Here is a 23,793-nt window from a genome sequence, read left to right on the forward strand (position 1 = left end):
GTTGTGGCTCTGCTTTTTAAAATAAGGTTTCATGGTCACTCATTGCAATGTCTCCAGTTTTGCATCCCAATGGACTCTCCAACACATTTTCTCCCTTTCATCTACTAAAGTATGAGAAATTTTACCACTTACCAGTTCTTAGCTGCTGGGGTAGTTGACTATGGAGGTTTGTCATCCTGAGTGATGAATCATACTACTCAGTTTAGAATAGGGTGGTTGTATTCTGGATCTGTCACTGGCATATAGCACCTCTTACTGCAGATCTGATATACATTTCCAGATGCCAACTGGTTTTGGTTGTTGCAATGCACTGCATTTCTGTCTACGTATATTACTGTTTTTCATAAGGAGTGACACTATTCCTACTGTTGATCAATTTCAGATGCCACCAGGTTTTGGTTGAATCATTCTGTCATGTCATATATATATCATTGCAGTTTACCTCTCAATCTAAAACTTTCCTTTTTCCTACCACCTTCTGGAAGTACATTTCTAGCAGTTCTGGTGTTGTTTGAAGATGGTACAGCTCTAAGTCCTCATGTATGTACTGGCTGATTTTTCCCACCTTTTGTTGCAGACTAGATGATAAATGCCCACTGCTGCCAGGTTTTGGGTGGAGAAGCAACCCAGCTTTGTAGTCCCTTTTCCTATGGTTTACTGGATGTTGGTTGTAGTTGGATACAACACATTTTCCCATTTGTGTTTAGCTGGATATCCTTTTCCCTCTGTGGACTGAGATTACTATTCTCATTGACTGGAGATGTTATCCTACTGGAGCTTTCCACCTTCTTACCATTTGCTGGATGTTGGTTGGAAATATATGCAAATGATTATGGATTTTGGTGTAGAAGCCTGTCTTTCCTATCAATTCCCATTTCAAGGTGAAGAGGTACATATTCCTCTATCAACTGCAGATCTAATGTACCATTCTACATACTGTCTGGTTTTGGATGAAGTTGAACTACACTTAGGTCTGTTGCACATTAGCCATTTGACACCAGTCTTGTATGTTCGGGATTATTTCATGTTTCCATATTTTTATAACACTTCCATAAGAGAACAAAGAGTATACCTGAATTAGATGTGGTACAGTTTGTTGCTGGAATGTGATGTTTTCTCTCTCGATTCCACTACAACTGGTCTCTCTTTCGGAGCTTCCTAAAGGGATTTATATTTTTATTAACCCTTCATCAGTTCAGTCTTGGATTCTAGCTACTTTTGAGTGGAGGTAAGATATCGTAGCAGAAGTTAATGTTTTCCTACACTGAAAGTTTATTTCTGATAAATACTTACCTCCTTTCATATTTCTTTACTAGCGTCCCCACTTTGGATGATATATGGTGCAGTTCTGTCTTTTGATCAATCCTGAGGTGATTAATGAATGTAGATGGGAAGACACACTGGCTACTGTATGAGTGGTGTTGTACTCTTTTTGATGGATGGCTGCAGCATGATTCTTTTACATGTGTATATGCAGAAGTGGTAGGTGGAAGGCTAGTGATGTGTGAGGAAAATTTTTGCTAAGCAGTGTTAGTAAAAAAGAAAAGAACTTTCATGAGAGGAAGTAGATATCTACTGGAACTAAATTTTAAGTGTAGGAAATAGCTAACTTTTTATCTGCTATTTGTATTTGAATTGTTTAAGGGTCTTAATAGTCCAGGAAGGAAGTATTACTGATGGTTATATATTTAATATTTTAATGGTTTGTACATGATGTAATATTTATGTAGTCTAGAACTTTCATGAAAGTTTAGGATTTTGTGGAATCTTGTACCTTCCTGTAGTGTGTAGAAAGCTAGTTCATTATTCATGTTTTACTGGATGAGTTAGTATTAATCAGTTTAGTGTCAGTTATAGAATTACATGGTGAGAGAGTGTTAGTGAGTGGGTTAGAAAAGTCATCACTGAATCAGTCAGTGTGTTTGCTACTGATTGATTAATGAGGAATTCTTGAAGTGATTTGAGCTTTATATGTATGAATTAAGCATACTTAAGTTTCAGAATTTCTTTTGAAACATTATCAACTTTGTAACTTGTGTAAATTGTTGAAGAACTAAATTGATTCATTTTCGTTACATAGATTGTCCTTTGTATTTTTTACTGAGTTATCTTAAAGAACCTACTCAATGATAGAATATTTAACAACATTGTGCTGTTGGTGTAGCTATACTTTGTTTTCATTATCTTCAAGTCCTTATGAAGCCCTCAACAACACCATAGAATTATGGTACAAAATTGTTGCTGATAGCCTTCTCAACTAGTGATCTTATGTTTCATAGCAGGTTTGATGTAACAGCTTAGAGACTAGTGCATCCTGTGTGTGCTGTATTTAACTCTTTTTTTTAAATCTTTCATTTATTCTGAATTAATGCATTGTTTGAATGATACATGGACCAGAAAACCATTAACTTTATTCTGACCTGTTCTGCCTGTAGGATTTATTGGTATAATGACATATAATTTACAAGAGTGTAGATGACAGGTGTCTTTCACTGGTGAAGTAGACAATATCTTGAGTTTACATTCTACTCTGTATTGAATGAGAATAACCAATCATGTGAGTAGTACTAATTGCTTTGGGTAAATATTACCACATTTCCCATAAAGTAAAAAACTTTAGATTTAAATATTGCTACATGAGATTTCAAGTTAATTGGTTGACAGGAAAACATCTTGAAGGAGAAAAATCTGTTAATTCACAAAGTCTGTATAAGGTGGCCATCTAGTGTCTAAATGCACAATGTGTTTTGTGTCTTTCTGTAAATAAAGATTATTCTCACTTTGTGATACAAGTCATTGGCTGATAGGAATCTTGAAGAAGAAATATCTGTTAATCAATTCATGAGTACAGTAGAAGGTAATTGTTTAGTGACCAAATGCAAATACACAATAACATTTATTTTCATCTTGTGTTGCATATTCTTCCCATTACCATGTAATTTATTCTACCAGTTCTCCCCTTATATATTAGGTGTTTTAAATCTTTTAGGAAATCAGGTTAAGCTGAATGTACCACACCTAACTTAAAACACTCCACATAGTTTTAACAAAGTAATACTTTAGACAGTGCAATAATTTGGCTTTTATATGTTATGTTTCCAACTTTTTTATTATAATTAAGTATATTTTCAGTAGCTGATTAATTATAAAATAAGTAGATTGCCTAGCTAGATTAAAAAGATTATTACATCAACCTCTTGGTTTGTTTACCCTGCAGGATCTTAAAAATCAAACATTACAACAGCTTGAACTCATAAATTGACATGAAACATGAACACAGTGTAACAAATTTGTTTTATTTTCATTAAATACTCCTACATATGTAAAAAATATTTTTGTAAAGACTAGTATATTCATCGTGTTGTGTTTACACTTTTTACCAGTTGTGTGCTAATTTATAAATTAGACATCTGGCAGTTATTTCTAATGACAACAGTTGTATAGTAGGATGCAACAAAACAACAGTTCTTAATTGTTGTTCAAAAATTGTATTGCTTTCATTTTATGATTAATGTATTTCAGTTGTTTTTCATAATATTATTTCAGTTGTCTTCATGTAGTTGTTGGTTAAACTTTTAATGGTGAAAAATGTAAAACCCATCTATACATCTGTATCCAACATCAGGTTATGAATTTCACTTGAGAGTTTATACTACAGGCTTTCATAGTTTCGTGCTAACTTTATGTGATTTCACTAGCTGGAGTTATTTGTTTAGTTTAAACTTAGAAGCCATTGTAACTGATAACCATGCCATTGTAACAGTAAATAGTTGATATGTTAAGGTCTGCTTAATAACAGGAGTATTGGAGGAGAAGTGTACAGATATGATGAATGTGTTCACTTTACTAAGTTTTATACTGTTGAGAAGTGAATAGACTTCATACCTTGATTGGAAGATGAAAATAATCTTTATTATGGTCACTAAAAAAGTGTGCTTACTTGGATAGCCAAAGGGGTGACTGCCTTTACTGGACCTGTGAATTGATCAAAAGCATGGATACACTACCATAAGAGAAAGGATATAAAGTTTCTTGAAACATCAAAATCACTATACTTCCAGACTTCTACTTGGTTATTCATCTAAACAGTTCAATGAGCATCCTTTCATTGTAAGAAAACAATGCTTTTCTTGCATTATTTATTGGTTGTAGCATATAGACATCACCTACTCATCCAGTGAAGGACATTATAGTTGTTGACATTTTCAACATAGATGTCTGACATCACTACAGTATCTCCTTGGACAAAACAAATATTATCTGCTATAGTGAACAAAGGCAACTAGAATGGAACAACTTCTCAAGTAAATAGAAACATACATATTATTTTACATTACTGAGTGGAAGCTTTGAAAAGCAAGGATCATGATACCCTTTTAGTCACTTATAGTTTTCAATCAAGTGACTTCTCTCTCTCAATCATCAATGCTAAATTTATAGTGCATTTCATATATTTATTTTAGCACTACTAGATAGATTAGGAAGTAAGGGTTGAAAACTCTTTCAGTCATTGTTTTCTGGACCAACTAAATTGGCCTAACTGGTGATATTCCAGTGGTTATCACAAAATGTTCATAAATTTTCTCAGAAATTCAGTTTAATAGCTTGGAAAGTAAGGGTTGTGAACCCCTTTCAGCTGTTGAATATTTGGATAAACAACTGTCTTAACTATAATAAATGTAGCAGCTATCATAGGATATCTAGCAGATACCTTGTTTAGTGAAACTCTGTTCAGAAGCTTAGAAAACAAATGTGGCTAAGCCCTTCCCTTACCTTTGATCAACAAATTAATGGACCAACATCTTAGTCAGGTACAGTACAAACCAGTTCTTTCAGATACAAGTTGCTTAAATGCTGCTAGCACATACTACAACCATGCCAGTATACACACTGGCAAAACTTCTGTCATCAAGTGGCTTTTCCTAGTTGTTGCCACACAAACTTGTACACCTCAATTATCATAGACCTAAACTACTCTACATATTTTTGAGGACATTGTGGAATGTCTTCTTGTGGGGGAGAAATATTTACCATTCAAACATAAGCATGCTTGCAAATAGTCAGTAAATTCCTGTTGCATTGTTCTTTACATCATCATCACACAAGACAAGTGTTCTGATTTGGTTTTATAAGATTAACACAATTAGGAAACATACTTAACAGTATATTATCCATTCTTCCAAACCATCAGACTACAGATGATAAGGTGAAGTGTGTGTTTTCACCAAATTTAACACTTTAAGCAACTGAGCTAAAAGGTAGTTGTGTAAATTAATTTTCTGATCTGTATGAATTCTTCCAGTTCTCCAATTTTTCTATCTTGTTCTTTGTCACCACACCCGTGATGGACTTTGACAATGAATAAGCCTAAACTGACATCGTGAAACAGTTAATTACAGGTATGTACTGATGACCTCTCAGAGTTTCTGGGAGAAGACCAAGAACATTCAGGGTCATTTTCTACAGAGGAGACTAAAAGTTTACCTTGTCTTGGCAGCACATACTATACAGTATTCACACCAGTTCCAAACATCTTGAGCTGAAATGTAACTGAGGTTTTTCAGTTGCTATTCATGGAGCTCTTGAAATGTTAATCTTGGCATTAATCAGTCATTGGTGGAATATCCCACTTCATGGCTTGTCTTTGCTGTGGTTGGAATGAGTATGGTTTTCTGACTTCCTCAGTTTTTGGAAGGAATCAGGAAGTTTACAAATGGACAAGGTCTCTCCATGTGACAAGATAGTTCATCCATGTATCTGTGTTATGGGCCAGGGCAGAACTTGGATTCATGACAGAAGGTAAATTAATTTTATTATGTGCTTTGAATATTATATTTCAGCACTGCTACACTTTTGGTCACATGCACACTTTGTATGCATAAAAGTGTATCATTATTGTACAAAGACTTGTTGTCTATGATCTTGGGGACGGCATGGCCAAGCATGTTAAGGCGTTCGACTCGTAATCCAATGGTCGCGGGTTCGAATCTCGGTCGCAACAAACATGCTCGCCCTTTCAGCCGTGGAGACATTATAATGTGACAGCCAATCCCACTATTCGTTGGTAAAAGAGTAGTCCAAGAGTTGGCAGTGGGTGGTGATGACTAGCTGCCTTCCCTCTAGTCTTACATTGCTAAATTAGGGACAGCTAGCACGGATAGCCCTCAATAGCTTTGTGTGAAATTCAAACAAACAAACAAACTATGATCTTGTTACCATAATTTTACATCATCACTTTGTGTACCAATAATTAAGGAAGACAATTTATTATAAATAAAAGAAATATTGTGATTTAATCAAACATTAAATTATTTGCACTGGCTAAATATTAAATTTCTTAGAAAAATGCTGTAAATCCTCTTTGTGTATGCTACCTCTCTTGCGTTTCCTTTGTGGTGAAATAATGTCCTTTATCTTGGATCTACATAAAGAGCAAAATTGCTGTGCATTTAAGTAAAATGTTTTAAATATATGGTTATGTGGTTATTAAAGAACTTTTAAGTGCCAGAAAATAATTCAAAAGTTTCTTTGTGAAATGTGAACTTTTAATGGTACAAGCTAACTTGCATTTACATTTTTGTATTACATTTTCAGCTTTCTGTTGGGAAGATTTTTACCTGCTTTGGAGAAATAAGTGGAATTTATGTAAAGGATGGAAAAATTGGAGATGGATCTAAAATTGAGTAAGTTGTAATTCTGTAAATTTTGATACATGCTAAACATTGAATTTTTTCTCAAAGTTCAAAATTTGCATAATATTAATTATATAGTAATTATCAGTAATTATATCTGCAACAAGTTTTATTTTTTCAGCCAAAAAGTAGTATATGTGGGGTACACATTTTAACTATTTAACACAGACAGATTTTTCACTTAAAAATTCATATACCTTTATTTACAAGAGTTGAAAATATAAGCTGAATATGTTCATGTTTTGCAGTCAAAGTAAATTTGTGACATTATTTTCGGTGATTTTAGTGAAACAATTTTTGGAATACATTTTCAATTTATTAATATTAAGTATAATCCTAATGATGTAAAGGAATTATTATTTTATCAGTTTTGTTTTATCTATATAGATAACTTCCTATAATAAACAATATTTCAATGAAAAATTATTCTCATGAGAAATTATTGTGGGTGCTGTTTTTTTGTTTTTTAAATGTAATCTTGCATTTGATTTTACACCTAGTCCTGCTGACAACACTGTATTTGTGGAGTATACAAGTATGCCATGTATTTTCTATCTCCATATATGGATGTAAGAATTTTTCAAAATTTGTGTTTTCAAATCACACATTGGTTAAGAAGGTCATTAAGTTCAATTCACTGTAGTTATCTACCATTCTGCACCATTTGTCAAGAGTAGCACCTAGTGTTTCATGTGAGAAAGCTGCAAAGCCACTGATGCAAAATTAGATAGGTATATTTGTATGCTGGCAGTCAGGTATTCTCTTGAATTTCATTGGAAATTACCAGTCACAAGTAATTATAGTTGCTCTTTGTAAGCAGTTATCTAATGTAACAAGTAAGGTGTGTATTTTCACTCTTTAGTGAATAGATTTTTCATTGTAATTGTACACTTGTATTCAATTTTTCATTATTTGTCAAAGATTGAGTTAGTCATAAATTGTAGAATTATTTCAGTCAGTATTTTGAATTTATCATACTTAAGTGGACCTGTCTTGTCACTGTTAAAGTAATTATTTACATCTTAATACATCATGTAACTGAAAAGTTGGCAGTGAGTGATGTTGATTACTGCCCTTCCTATATCCAATCACTTGCAAATTAGGGTCAGCTGGCACAGATTGCAGCTTTGTGAAAAATTCAATAACATCAACAAAAACTGTTTCAACACAATTGTTTTATATTTTTATCCTTTTATTTAGTTAATTAAATAGACAATAATGAATTAATTAATTCTAATCTGTAGTCAACATGTATTTTATTGTTAATGTATGAAGTATAGAATATCATTTACCACATGTATTATAGGTATATAGAAATTAATCTAGAAATGTACATGTTTTCAACCTTTTTGATTAGGTCATATTTAATTAATTTTTCTATATGGTAGTTTAGGTGTCTATATCTAATTCAGGCTTAAGTTATCTGAGGTAAGAAAAGTGAATAACTGAAGAGTGTACTTAATTTGATTTTTTTTTTTAACAATTGTTCTTTGACTAATAACAGTTTGATGGCAAATCAAAGAGTTGACAAACCACTGCTGTCTGTCAGTCATCAGATTTAAAGCTTGTTTTTCTTTTTTGTTTTTTAATTAGGGCCTAGATATATTATTAATGAACATGAAATAGAATACTGTGATAAACTATGATGGCATAAAAAAAATTAACAAGAACCAGCAAGATTTTAATGCATGGTAATTAAATAAATAAGGAAATGAATTCAATATTTAAATATAGGATAATTAAAAGTGTTGATATTTTAAATAAAATTTTAATGTTTGTGAAAATACATTATTTTAAGAATGTCAATGAAGTGAGTGCACATTTGACTTTTTTTTGTATTCTTTCCTAGAATTGCTTCTAACTTATTAGTTTTTAAGCAGTTTTTCCAAAACTTTATATCGATCAACACCATTGATTTTTAATTTAATATTACACTAGTTATTGTTATGGGTAAAAACAAAAAAAAAATTCAGTGTGGTGTACAATGTTTTCCCAACTGCTACACCATATGAGACCAAGTTGTATTTTGAGGTTAAATTATGACAAAACAAAATGAAATTGATATGTGTCTTTAATAGTGTCTCATCTGTAATTCCTGTATTGTATGTTACATTTATAAAGTTAGTATCAGATATAAAGGGAGCTTATTGAAGTTTTACTTGTGTCAGGCATTCTAATAAAAGTAAAATAATTATTAGAAACTTTTTGCATTATAAGTTGGTCAAAGATAATACAATTTTGAATAGTGTACACCTCTGTATAATATTTCAATACAAATATGAGATTCAAGAATATCATTAGAAGCATCAAGAATAATGATAAAAAAATGTTTGTGTGGTAAAAAATCATTAGCTTAATGTTAAAAAATATTAGCATTAGTTAAATGTATCTGTCATGTCCATGTTTTAAAGTAATTTTGAAATGTTTTATCTGCTCATTTTTTTTCCAAAATTTACAAAAGTGTACTAATACTCCAAAGAAGTTCCTAATTGTAGTGTTAACTTTAGGAATAGATACAGTGATATTATTTAACTTTCAGGTTTGTTCAGTTTCTCTGTGAACCTGATGCAGAACAAGCTGTAAAAGAAAGAAATGGAATACTTTTGGATGGAAACCCTCTAATAGTTAGAAGAAGCTCTAAAAGGTAAACTAATAGAACACCATTGGAATTCATATGAATTCATATATTTATTCATATTAAAAAAACAAAAACAACTTAATTTATTATTCTAGTTGCTCTATCAAGGCAAACTTAAGAAGCTGTATTTTCCCTTCTTTAGATGTAAGAGGCACTATGGGTACTTCAGGAAATGCTCTTTTTCACAATCAGTATACTAACAAGAAAAAAATCATTTTGTATAATTTTAGCTTCTGCTCAGAGTAAACTATGTATTTTGAGTGAAACTAAAAGTAGCCTGGCCATTAGTGTAGCTTAGTAAGTGCACTATTCTTATTTAACCTTCTTATAAAGATTATATTGCAATATTTCATCATTTGTCTACCCTCTTTTTTAATTACTTTTCAGCTGTAAACCTAATGATATCTCACTGGGTTTTATCACCATAAGAGACTTAGGTTAGTTTTAAATACAAATTTTAGGTTAACAGTGCAATTTGATCTTTATAATACAAGATTAAAACAAAACTAAAATAAAGTTTATTATGTTTAATATACCAATATAATTTGTGAAAAGAACAATAAAGAAAATGGCATACCTTTGTTAAAGGAGTCATAAATGCTATAGCTGGTGCTATAACTTTTATACCAAACTATTGGGGAGGTAGAGGCATTGATGATTAGTTATCAAGGAAATCTTGCTTGTTGAGGCTTCTCTATCACACATAAGATAACAAAATACACAGGCTTTAATGGTTTTTATTGCCTTGAAATGTTTAGATGTTCTATAATAATTTATATATGTTGAATCAGGAGATGGGGTCCATTTTTCTTCATCAGGTATAAGAATTTTCACAGAATGTCATATGTACTTTTACATAAGTGAGTCACTTTCATGGAAATAGGTCACATTTTGTTATTCTTAAAATGTTGACGCTCACTGACTATAGATATCTCTAGACCAACTGTGATGGGAGTCTTATCGATTGTTCTATAACCCATACGAAACACACCACTAGTACATAAATAGTAAACAGGCCACGTAACGTGTCATTTCTGGATTGTATATGTTTGTGCATAGACTTTGACATTTTTTCTTTTAATATTTATTTGTAGCCATGACAACAAAAGGTTGTGTAAATGATCTAAGCATATTGTTGTATTTGTAGTAAATTTATTGTAAAGAAACAAAGGCAAGACATTACAGAATTTGTCAAAAAAACTTGTATTTTGGATTAAACTTGGGAACCAAGACAAATCATGTGCTCCTCATAAAGTTTGCTCAATTTGTGTAAATGATTTGAGACAATGGATTAAGAGTATGAAAAAATTTTGCCTTTTGGAATTCCAGTGGTCTGAAATGAGCCTAGAAAAATATGGAGATGACTGCTATTTTTGTTTCTGTAGTGTGCAAGGCTACAACACTCAAAATGGAAATTTCTTATCCAAACCTTCAGTCTGCTGTAAGACATGTTGTTTATGGACCTGATGTACCAGTTTTTGTTCCATCAGAGACTCTTGATACAATTTCATCTGATTCTGAATCTAATGTCAATAGAAATGATGATAGGGTTTTTTTTCAACCTGAAACCTCTAGTGACCACAACTTTTCACACAAGGTGAACTTAGTGATTTGATTAAAAATATGTGCTTTACAAAGGATTCTTCAGACATTTTGGGGTCCAGACTTTGGGAATAGGACTTGCATTATCCAGTGACATCATTTTACTGATACAGAATACGTATACAGAAAAAGCTTATACCATACTTTTTGAAAGAAGGTTCACTGGTTATTGTAACAATATCACTGAATTAATCTAATGCTGTGAGAACTGCTGTCTGTGAACCAAGTGAGTGGTGATTTTTGATTGATTCTTCCAAAATAAGTTTAAAAGATGTTCTTTATCATTATGGTAACTTACATTCATCTGTTTTTATTGCTCATATGGTTCTTTTGAGGCAAATGTATAAACATTTTCTCAATGAGGTCAAATACAAGGAACTCAATTGGCTACTTTGTGGAGACTAAAAATTCCTTTATATGTTTGTAAAGACCTCAGACAAAGATGCTGTTTGTTTCAAGTATCTAAGTGGGCAATTTCCAGCTCTTTCAGAAGTGGAACTTAAAGAAGGTATAATTTGTTGGGTCTCAGATTAGGAAATTTACTTTGGTTGAACAGTTTGAAAGGACAATGAGTAAAGTTGAAAAAGAAGTGTTAGAGTGCCTTAAAGATGCTATTTTTAGGAAACAGCAAAGACCCAAATTACCAAACTATTGTCAATAACATGCTGGATAAATTCAAAGAGTTGAGTTATAATATGAGCTTGAAAGCTCATTCCTTGTACTCACGTATTGAATATTTTCCTGTAAATCTTGGTGTTGTCAATGAGGAACAAGGGAAAGGCTTAATCAAGGTATTAGGGAAATGAAGAGGGGGAGGTATCAGGGAAGGTGGAACATCAGCATGGTAACTGATTACAGCTGGTCATTGAAACAAGATGTTCCAGATACAATACATAAAAGAACACCAACAACATATAATTTTCAGACTAAAAGATATAGATTTCATGAAACAAAATCAGGGTGAATGAGTATTCATATTCATTGACAACATTGTTCTTTTTCTTCAGTTCATTTGTGTCCTTGTTAAAAAGCATAACACTTAATACTAACAAAATATGTTCATAGTAGTAAACAGTTTTTAATTTGAATGCATGGCTTTGTTCAAGTAACCCAAAATTTCCCTTATTTGAAAGTATGCATGGTGTTGGCTTGCTAATTCTAATTAGTAATTTATTTTCTGGCTGAGAAAATAGCATGTGACATTAGAAATAGAAAGTTATCTTTCTTGTCAGTAAATCAGATAAGAGGATTTTTTCAGAATTAAAAATATATTTAACTTTACAATTTCTACTTGTTTAAAAGATGTGGAAAAGATCTAGAGAAAGTAGATTTTACACTATTTCAAACTTTTACTTTGCAAATTGAGTCGTTTGAAATAGAGAGGCTTAAGTGTTTTGATTTAATATTAATATAATGTTGCAATTTCTCTTTATAGTTTTGAGTTAAACAGAATTTTATTATTTTTAGCTGTTTTACTTTTTAACTTGGAGTTTCAGTAATATTTTTAGTTCATTGTTGAATACATCTTACAGGAGTGGAACATACCAAATTTATGAGTTATTTCAATAATATTTTTCTTTGCCTACCACTGATCACTGCTCTTTATTCAATTATATTGTAACTAAACTGTGTTATTGTTAGTAAACATTTTTTGCCAGTGTACTTCCAAGACTATCAGTGTCCAAGTAATTTTTCTTAATGATTCAGTTGCAAATTGGGAAAACGTTTTGTATGGTAGTCCTGTATTCTTTGAACTTCCAATCAACAGATTTAACTGACTGTGCTGCAGAAAAAACTGTTTTACCAAGATTGCCACCATATGGATATACTTGTAAAAACTATTATAGCATGTTGAATGACAAAAGATATTAAAACAAAAATTTAATTTATACATATTTTCATTTTGGCATCCAGCTAGGAATAGATGACATTACTTGAAAGTATTAGCTGCTTTTTTTTTTTCAGTTATTCAGTTTCAGAATGTAGTGTGTTACTATTACTTATTTTTTTTTTTTTTGTAATTTATAATCAGTTATTTAGTGTAGTATGTACTACTGTTTTTATTATAAGCTATAATAGGACACTAGTCTAAAGATATTCTGTAGAGCTTTAACATCCAGTTTCAACACATATATAATTTTTATTGAAGGGATGGACCCCGTGAACAAGGATATCAAGGAAGAAAGTTTGAAAAGAAAGGGAAAAAACAGATGAATGATAAAAAAATTAATGCATTCAATGGAACATTGACAGCAGGTATCTGTAAATTTTTTTTCTATAAATTTTTTACAAAATGATAAATGCATATTGTGCCTCATCAGGTATGAAGTATCAGTGCTTTTGACCTCTGGTTTCATGTAGCACAAGTGGATGAGATTGGTATCCAACCCCCCCAATTCACTGAAAGATAACAGCTGGTACACATCACACAGCTACATGGACTGAAACAACTGCATGTAAAAGTGTTTTGATTAAGGTCATAAAAGTAAGACAATCAAACTCACAGCTGACTTGACTACAAGTTTGAAGTGTGAAATCACTAAGCTAAATATAAGTACCTGAATAATTGGGTATTTTATTCTTGTCGGTAGTATATATGCAATATTGATATGATATTTGTATATGTATGAATACTTGTGTTACAGTCAGTGATGATGATTTTAACATAATGTAAGATAATTGTCAAGTGTATTCTTTAGTTTTTAAGTAACAGGTTTATATAAACAAACAGATCTACTCTCCATAGATTACTTGTATTTTTACATCTTTAAAACACTGATATGTTTTTTTTAAATATTTATTTCACAAATGTATTCACCATTGCTGCACAAGTAAGTGATAAAATTTTGCAAATAAGCTTAGATATGAATTTCACATACAGCAGTAAGCTTTTTAATTTAGGAACCAGCAACCCCTTGTTTTTTCTCTCGTTTTGTTATTGTTACCAGAAAAAGATAATGGTAGAAATTTAATATATATATATATATATATATATAAATACAATTATTCAAAATAATATAGTATTAATGCATAAGTCTTGAAAATAATCAAACTGTGTTATTTTTGTATATATGTAGTATTTAATGTTTGCATTTTTTTCACCACATGAAAAAAAAAAAAAGATAAGGCAATAATCCAAAACAGACTTTAATTGGCGTAGTCAGTACTGATATTGACTCCATTTTTTGTTGTTATTTCATTGTTAATTAATACTTTATGAAAGGGAGCTCTTCCTTTGCTGAAGGATAAGCTGTGTTCATTTTATTTCCACTTTAATATGTTTAGCATTTTGCTTATGATTTACAAAAGATCCTAGGAATTCTCATTTCTTCAGGCTGAACTTACTTTCCTTAAACATACTGCCATGCTTTGCACTAGAGTAATTGGTTAGTGACTCTATGTTAAAAGATATGCAACCTGTAATAAAATCAGTTTTTCAAGCAACCTACTTGCTTTTGCAGTTACATTACCACTATTTTATGAACTAAATAGCTGAACTGTTGGCATAATGAGCTGTAATATCTAAATCCTTTGTTTAAGATGTATTTTGACTAATTTGGTGAAATATTTTTTTAATTTGTATCAGTAAAAGGTAGTATTTTTTGCTGTCTGTTAAAAGCCACTTATTTAATGTTTTGCAGTTTTCATTTTCACAGGTAACCATTTGTTGCAGTTCTTATAATGGACTATGGGTCTAGATTTTCCATATTAACCAAACAGCAAAAATCTCTGGACAGAGGCATTTGTGAAATAGATGCTAAACAACCATATTATTTTAAATTTGGGTCTAATGGGGCATTTGGAAAAAACAAACTAATATAGTTTTGGCAATAGTATGTAAGTGTAAATGTAAAAAACAAAAAAGAATAATAATAGAAATATCACAAAGTAACTGCATGTAGGTTGAGGTAATAATACGTAGATGGGTCTTATAGTTTTTCATTTTGTAGACTTGTATTCAAAATGTTATGAAACTACTATTTTATGATTGTATGTTAATAAGTTTTGTGTGAAATTGTGAGTTATAATTCCAATTTTAATATTATACATTAGTTAATTTCTTAATTTAAAAGGAAATTTAAAAAATTGTTAAATATTGATTTTTTTGTGTCAAGTGGTATGTTGAATGCAGCATTGGTTCATATATGTTTAAGGTGTCCAAATACAAAGTTTGTAGTTTCTTATGAATAAGGAATTCAAATTACTAAAATTGACAAGCTAGATTCTAAAATAAGGACCTCCTATCTTTTCTGTTTGCTGAGATATCACTACATTTAGTGAATCAAACACTGTGGCAAACAGCAAATGAGTACAAAGTTTGTAACTAAACCGAGATAATTGTTTTATATATGTATATATATTTATTGTTCTTTGTTTTAAGAATAATAAATTTGAGAACTGATTTGGAAGAAGTAATGTATATATACATAGCTAAAATGTTACTGTATTTCTCAAAATACTGGTTCACTAGAACATAGCTGAGTAGGTCACTCTGCAAAGATCAGTTTTGTGTTGTTGGATATGGTAATATACATGGGAACTGCATCATTCAACTTCTTTAATACTAGTCAGACACTGCTGAAAGGTCAATAATGTAAAAATAATAAATATTTATGTGTGTAAAAGGTTATGAGATGTAAGCTATTTAGACTAAATATTTGTGGTTTTGATTTGTAATTTGTAGCAATTATAGAAGGAAAAAAATGTAATCTATAACTATTTCCAATTTTTTTAATGATGATTACAAGGTCAGTCAAATTGACCAAACCCATAAAAAGAGATGTAATATTGAAAATAACATAAAAATATAAATTTTCTTCTAAAAACGGGTTTGATAATTGTCTAGAGGATGTTAAAAGGTTTATAGAGATTTTCCATGTGAAATTTGACTGTTTTTTGATGCATAAAAGTATTTTTAATTTTAAAATTAAAATTTTTTTGCATGTTAGATAGTTATCATTCAAAAGTGAAAAATGCATAAGCAAGTAATTAAATCTGATACATTGTATTCAAATGTTTTGTAGTGTTTACCTATACATGTACATTTTAAAAAGTTACAGTAGCTTTATAGTTACTTTTAGGAATATTAGAATGATTAAAAAGACAGTTATCACCAAAAACACAAACTTGTTGTCATGGTGACTGAAATGGATATTGGAACTACTGTACAGTGACATAAAAATGATATGGTATTCATAAAAGAGTATGCATTTACACAGGAACTGTTTGAAGAACTGAAAGCTGAGACTGAGTTGACTTTTCAGACAATATTTTAGTTAACAAAACTTGTATGTCTCAAATGCTTCAATTAAGTTTCAGTTTTATACTTGAAATTTCCAAGTTGAATGGTATTGCTCAAATGTTTTGCCACATTTTGTCATTAATGCACCAGTGGAATGGAAATTGGGACTTATGGTATGATCATGATGAGGACCTAATTAAAAAACTTTTTACAGCTGATGGCCTTAAGTCAAGAATAATTTAATTTTATCATTTTCATTATTCAACATTTGTAACTGCTTTCAATACTTGTGTATGTAAGGGTTGCTAAAAGCCTCATGGTGTAATATAGTGTGTAAAGCAATAAGAGTTAGTTATATATATATATATTTATGAATAAAGCTCAAATGTTTGTTTCTAAATTTGAGGTCTAATTGAAAAACTTATTTGTCAAGTAACATCTTTGTTTAAAATGTAAGTACCTTATACATACTAAGTAAACTATTTGTATCTCATACATGGTAAAAAGTGTGCACTGTCAGCCTATTGGGATACTCACATTTAGTTGAAAAAATTTAATGCATGTTTATGTCAAACCATTGTGATCATTGCAGTTCATTGTGATGTCGAAATTTTATCTTGTATATCATAATTAACTTGTTCTAAAAAAACTTAATTCAGCAGATAACATAGAGTACTGATAAAACAAGTTGTTTTTTCATCTATAAATTTCTTCATGATTATTAGTAATTGTTGTTTAGTGTATTAATTAAACAAAATAATATACTTTGATTTTATAACTAGTATTTTGGTGCATGGGAATTAATTTGTCCTTCATAATGTTCTTACATACATTGTTTGGTAATAAATTATAAAAGTGTTTGTTTTTTAATGTACTAGTGTAGACTATGTAAACTTTTAATGGTTTTTAAAACTTAACTAACATATACTGGATTTTGTTTATAAATTAAGCAATTCTGTTGTTTTTTTTATAGGTTCAGGGAGCTCAAACTCTTTAAAGAAAACCTTCACAGATTCGATACCTAATCTGGAATATTATGGTGTAAGATTCATATTTTAATGTAGTTTTCAGTGTTTAGCCTTTTTAATTGTAATAAACATTTAAATATAATCTATATGTTAAGGTAGGCCTACTAAATTATTTTTGAAGTGTTTTCCTATAAATCAGAGTATTGCTTATTACTCTAAGCTTAGTAAGGACATTTTAAATACCTATGTGAAGAAACAGTATAACTCATAGTTTTTATCTTATGTTGATCAAATGTGGTACAAAGATCCTCAGAAGACCAGTTGATTAACTTTTGTAAATATAGGTCAAAGATCAAGGTCACATTGAAGGTAAAAACACAACTTGAAGATGATTTTATGAGATATCAATATATTTAGCAAACTTACATTATACTACTACATATTTTCAAAACCTTTTGTCAGCTCTTCCCTACTTTTTTAATTACATGTTTATAACCAATAGAAAGAAAATATTCCAAGTTACATAAACGTAATAATCATTTGTAATTGACTTGAAGGTGAAAGCTAGAACTTTAGTAAAAATGTTGAAGTCTATTGACTAAGTTGTTGCTATGAACAGAAATAACATTTTTGTAACCCACATATAGCATAGTTAGAAAAACATATATTACAGTGAATATATGTGTGCAAGTATAATAATTTGATAGTTTTTTATTTTTTAAAATGCATCTCTGAAATGTACAAAATTAATGTGTCTTCCTGCTCATCTTGAGAGAATAGACAAGGATTATAGCAAGGCTTAGCAAGTACACCTTGGAAGTGCAAGTCAATGTTGTAACATTATAAGCACTAGAAATTATTGTTTTTCTGTATATTTTCTATTTATTGTTCAGTGTTCTATAACTGAAAATTCAGCATTTAAAATTAAGTATTAATAATGTTGGTAATATGTGTGCATGTTTATATGTGCTTACACTCTTGTATACCTATACTGCAAAGTTCCAACCATTTTTGGAGGATAACTAACATCCAAGTACCTAACAACTTTATAAGATTAGTTCAGACTTTCTACAGAGCCATATCATAAACGTATTTTCATGTTAATATTACTTTAAACTAGTCTCCTTGCAATCATTATACTGTAAGCAAGCCAATAAATCCTGTCCCACTGTTTTCTTAGAGTCAAGATTGTGATAAGTCCTGTGAAAATCATTGGTTTATTGCACTGCACATACACGTTTGCTGTTGACAATGCTATATTGTGTCACGTAAACAGTCTATTGTTAAGATCAGTGATTCATTACCTTCAGTTTGGCAGGTTTCTGCTTCAGCTGATAACAATATAATTAGCACAGAAAATAGATCTGAAAAGATTAAGAGTAGAAACTATCAGTACTTTGTGGTCAAAACCTAAAAGTGTAGAACAATACATCTCATTTTATTTCTTTTGTATGGTGATTAGAGAGTTCAGTCAAATTGACTGAATGCATTTAGAGTTAGGTAGAGAAGTAATATGTAAAATATGATGTTTTAGTAAAAAAGAATTCTGTTAATGAGGTTTTTGAAATTAAACTTGACAATTTTCATATGAAAAAAGTATTTTTAGTCTTAAAAATTCTTTGCACTTGAAACAGTCAACACTTATTCAATACATTTACAAACAAATTTTTGGTAAAAATATGTAATTATAAATTCTGATTTTTTTTTGTATATAGAACACTTGTAATGTTTACTAAAAGATCGAAAAATTGCCTGAAAATATATAAAACTTGTAAAGTTATAGTATGAAAACTGATGATAACTTTGGGTCATGTCATTAGTGTAATCCATCAAGGCATCAGTGAAAGGGTTCATTGGTGAAAAGTTGTGTTGAATCAACATGTACCAGAACTACATATTGAGGTTATTTGTCACTTTGTAGGTAGCATAATACCACCAAAAATTTATTACTTTCAGGGAGGGTAGGTAACAACCCTTTCTGATACAGAATATTTACACATTCAGATCATAAAGATGTTTTCAAATTAGGGAATCAGAATATCCAATATGGGATGTTCATCATGTTTAATGGCACTGAAAAACAAAAGGAATATAGATCAACTTATTGTACCAGTCCATCAAGAAAGAGATATGGAACAAAGTGTATCCCAACAATGGTAATCAAAATGTGGCATATTATAAGTAACAAAAATCTATTAATATAGAGCAAAAGCTGTCAGCATGTTCTAGGAAGTGGTACATAACACTATTAAGAAGGATGAAAGGATCTTCACCTGGAAAATCAACACAAGTCACATATACTCAAGTTGCCTTAATAATATAACTCTAACTGTTGCATACCTCAAGCAACTGGAGAATATTCCATACAAAGATAAACCAGTCAAGTTGCTGGTTGCAACACTTATGAATTTTTGTTTGATCAGACTGTTAAAATAGGTGCTGGAAACTGTTCTCCTTCTGCGCTATGTGAATAATGAAAAACCTGCAGGGAGTAGTAATATACATTGAAAATAACAACTTTATGATGACCTGAAGATGACCTCAGAAGGTAAAAATGTTCTCTGCTTTATTTTGGTAAAAGTGTTAATGCCCATACCAGCTGTCCTGAGATACATTTATGATGAAGCTTTTTGTAAAGTAAACTGTGCTACAGGCCTGTTGTCAAAGTACATAGTCATTAGATAGAGTATGACTAGACATTATGACACAGGCTGTAATGATACAATGAGTCTCCAAAATTGTTTTAATATATTGTACTTAATTCTGTATAAAGGAAAATATAAAACTAAATGCTAATTTTCAGAAGAGTACCAAGAGATATACTTTTAATGTAGTGGGTGTAGTCTAAACATGTTTTTACTAGAATGCTTGAAATAATATGTTGCTAATGCTATTCACAGACAGTCGTTTTCATTGAGAATATGTTCATCATGAAACATAGAAACTAACAGCAATATTTGTGTTAATTTGTATGTCTCTTATTTTGAGATATTAAAATAGTTCAAAAGCTTGCTCATGTGTACTTTTGTAATAGTAGTAATATGTCTTATTAATGATATTGCTTGAAATTGAACAGGCACCAAAGTTTTTAATACAAAAAAACCCCAGGCTGTGAATTTGAAATGTTTAACTTTTAAAATGTAAACATCTTTGCATACATGAAAGATGTACTGTTGTCCTATTGAGACTTTTCTTAAATCTGTATATTATATACCCTGGTAAGGCAGAATTGTAAAATTAAAAATGTTATAATTGGCTTTATTTAGAACTGCCAAAGACCTGTCAATTTGACTGTTGTTTACAAAACACTTATTTGTAACAACATACAATTTAGGTTTCAGGTTTGTATTTTTGTACTGCAAGTAGCCTCTAGTTTTACTCTAAACACTTGTTATTTTTATTCCCAACTGAGCTCCCAGCTCTTTGATTACATTAGTATTTTATTATATTTTGGACTTGAACTCTTAAAGAAAAGATATGGTTTTGTATGAATGAATTTTAGGATAGCCTTCTTTAGCAATTCCTGTGAGAAGTGGCATCTGCTTGTCTGTCAGTTTGAGTTTATTGTAATATAGCCTACTTAAGTTTCTATCAATTCCTTTGAGAAATGGCATCTGCTTACCTATCAGTTTTAGTTTATTGTAATATAGCCTACTTATGGTCCTATTGATTCCCGTGAGAAGTGGCATTTACTTGTTTGTTTATTTGAATATATGTCGTAACAAAGGAAGTGAAAAATAATCAAAAATGGCTCAAAAATGAATATCTGATCAACAAGCAATAAATGCAAAGAAAATTATTTCCTCACAGGGAATGGGAGTGACCATGAAAGTGATTCGTCTAGGATTGTGAAACAGCTATGCAAGTGAAAGTGAGGAAAATTTCACTAATGTCCTACTGCCATGAAAACAACTTTGAGTGAAGAAGAGATTGTAGGAGGGGCAGCAGTCCTAGACAATCCTCTGCTGTGCCAGCTTCTCTACCTGTGTGATGTTTTGCAGCAGTTGCAAGTGCTTTAGATGTGGCAGCCAAGAATAAATAATATAACCCCAATGACTTCAGTTGCATCACCAACACAAGCTGACATATAGGAGATTGGAGAGGATCAAACAATTTGGAAAATTATAGATCCCAGTATTGTGATAAACTCAGGTCCCACACAATACACAAAATGCAACATTGATAGTCCTCTTGGTGCTTTTCAAATATTGGTATGTAAATGTTATCCTACATCCAACAAGATACTGAAGCAGAGGTACAAAGCTATGGTTCCTGTAAAATATCTGGAGGAATTACAAACAGTTGTTGCATTGCTAATATATTTGTGGGACCTGTGGTGGCAATAATGTTTATTTGGAGAGCTTTTGGTCTTTCCGAGAGGGAATTCCTTTATATATATATATATTGAGAGAGACAATGCCAAGAAACTGATTTCAAGATTTAATGAGATTTGTGTATTTTGATTTGAAAACAACAAGAAGTGCCTGAATTCAAATAGACAAAATTTACTTTCCCTGGCATTGGAAATTTCTCATGGGTTCACTGAAAACAAAATTGTCTGCTATAAAGTGGTGCAGAACATTGTTGTGGATGAGCAGTATGTTTCCCACAAAAGCGCAATGTCACTGGACACAATGCTTGGCAAAGAAACCTGACATCTTTGGAATAAAATTATGATAGCCAGTAGACATTGTTTCAGAAATACATTCTGAATGGTACACATGTGATGGTACTGTATTTAGGAAAAGAGAGAACTGTTACTACTGACAGTTTTTTAACTTCCATTGAATTGGGAAAAAAGGTGTAGAATAAAGCCCACTTTAGTCAGAACAGTGAACAAATCAAGAAGAAAGTTTCCACTGTCTGCACTAAACTTACAACCAGAGCTGTATACCAGTACAATTTTGAAACAAAGTGACTTTACTACATTAACTGTTTACAAGTACAAACCAAAGAAGAATGTTTACATTCTGAGTTCTCTTCACATGTCATTTGTCATTGATTCTACTCAGAAAAAACTTGTCTGCTTTTCTACAACCAGAGTATGAAGTGGATGTTGAAGACCAGATGATGTGTTAATACTCTGTAGAAACTGGTTATTGTTGGTGGTCATTTGCTATATTTTACAATTTTATAGAACTAGCAGTTATTGATTCCCTTGCTTTATACAAGAAATCCACTGAATAAAATATAAGTAGGAGGGATTTTATCTTAAACTGCAAAACATCAAGCATCTCAGCCTGAATTAAGTGCCATATGCAGTAAAACACATGAAAGAAAACAATACCAGGGAGCTAAATGCAATAAAAACAAAACTTAAGCTAAATGTATCCTGTGTGAAAGACTTGTGTGTAGTAATTGCACAATGAAGGTTGAAATATGTTACATCTTTAAGATGTATGTAAGATGTAAGAAATATGTTACATGTTAAGAATGATTTACTAGTCTGTGTTTAAAGTCTTGTATGTATACATAGTTGTTTATATGTATATACTAACTTTTCTTTCGATATGTTCATTTTATTACAGTACTTAAATTATTGAGGTTTTTGGGGTTTTTTTGCACAACTGTTCATTTTAATATGGTGCATCAGCTATAATTACATTTAATTTGATGTTCCAAAATAAAACTTTAGAGTTTTATCCAATAATTTGGCTTTCCTTTTAATACTGGCATTGTAGTTTGTAGCAGTCAAGGTGATGGCAGTGCGGAAGCTCTAGATATAAATCAAATCCTGGTTGTTCTAGTGTTAAAAGATATATTTCTAACAGAGCAGTTTACCTTATTGTTCTAGAGAGCAATTACATTAAACACTTGCCTTTGAAACAACTTTTTGTGTTATTTTAGAAATCAAGACGTGATTTTATTTTTTTCATAATTTGACAATGTAAGATGTTTTATTTATTATTGTTAGATTGTTGGAGCTTCAGAAGAAGAATTGATAGTGGTTCACATAGAAGATCCCACAATTTTCTATTCACAAAAATTGGAATCAAACCAGCACTTGGCAGAAATTACAAATCAACTTTCTCAGGTTTGTCCAAAGGCCAAGAGTGTTCAAGGTATTCCTCAGATGTTTAAGGTATGTATTTAAGAAAAAATGACAGTCTTGGTAGTGTAGATTTAATGTTGGAAAATGGTGGCTTGGCTAACACAAGTCTCCTGGTTTTCCTTTTAGCCTTTTAAACCTTCCCTATATTTTAGATAACTTCAGTATGTGTCAATTTGTCCAGCATTTAACTTAAATATCAACAGAGAAAGTTATTGGAATAAGTTATTTAAAACTTTGTGTATATTCTTGACATCTGATCTTTTAATGATGTGAAATAATTTCTTTTACACATTAAAAAAAAAACCTTCTAAAATATACTGATGTTTAAGAATGCCGTAATTTGTTTATAAACACACTAGAGAGGATCCTATGTTTCTAATATTACTAAATGTTTGGAGGCTTTGCATAGCCAGGTGGTTAGGTCACTTGACTTGCACTATGAGAGTTGTGGGCTCAAATGCCTGTCTCACCAAGCATAATTGCCCTTTCAGCCATAGGGGCATTATTACGTGATAGTCAAATTCACTATTCATTGGTAAAAGAGTAGCCCACGTTGGCAATTGGTAGTGATGAGAAGTTGCTTTCCCTCTAGTCTTACA

General features: G+C 31.0%; 1 protein-coding gene across 5 annotated transcripts in view; it reads left to right on the plus strand.

Moving 5' to 3' along the window:
- The window catches only part of LOC143252776 (serine/threonine-protein kinase 31-like), a 101,982-nt gene that overhangs the window by 12,141 nt on the left and 66,048 nt on the right, over nucleotides 1–23,793 (plus strand). For all 5 annotated transcript variants that reach the window (XM_076505452.1, XM_076505455.1, XM_076505456.1 and 2 more), the window contains exons 3-7: nucleotides 6,595–6,683; nucleotides 9,232–9,336; nucleotides 13,082–13,188; nucleotides 17,148–17,215; nucleotides 23,057–23,224. In XM_076505452.1, coding sequence (XP_076361567.1) covers nucleotides 6,595–6,683; nucleotides 9,232–9,336; nucleotides 13,082–13,188; nucleotides 17,148–17,215; nucleotides 23,057–23,224 — 537 coding nt within the window. The remainder of the gene's footprint in view (nucleotides 1–6,594; nucleotides 6,684–9,231; nucleotides 9,337–13,081; nucleotides 13,189–17,147; nucleotides 17,216–23,056; nucleotides 23,225–23,793) is intronic.

This window comes from Tachypleus tridentatus, chromosome 6 (genome assembly GCF_004210375.1).
Source record: "Tachypleus tridentatus isolate NWPU-2018 chromosome 6, ASM421037v1, whole genome shotgun sequence".
In the NCBI taxonomy this organism is placed as follows: domain Eukaryota; kingdom Metazoa; phylum Arthropoda; class Merostomata; order Xiphosura; family Limulidae; genus Tachypleus; species Tachypleus tridentatus.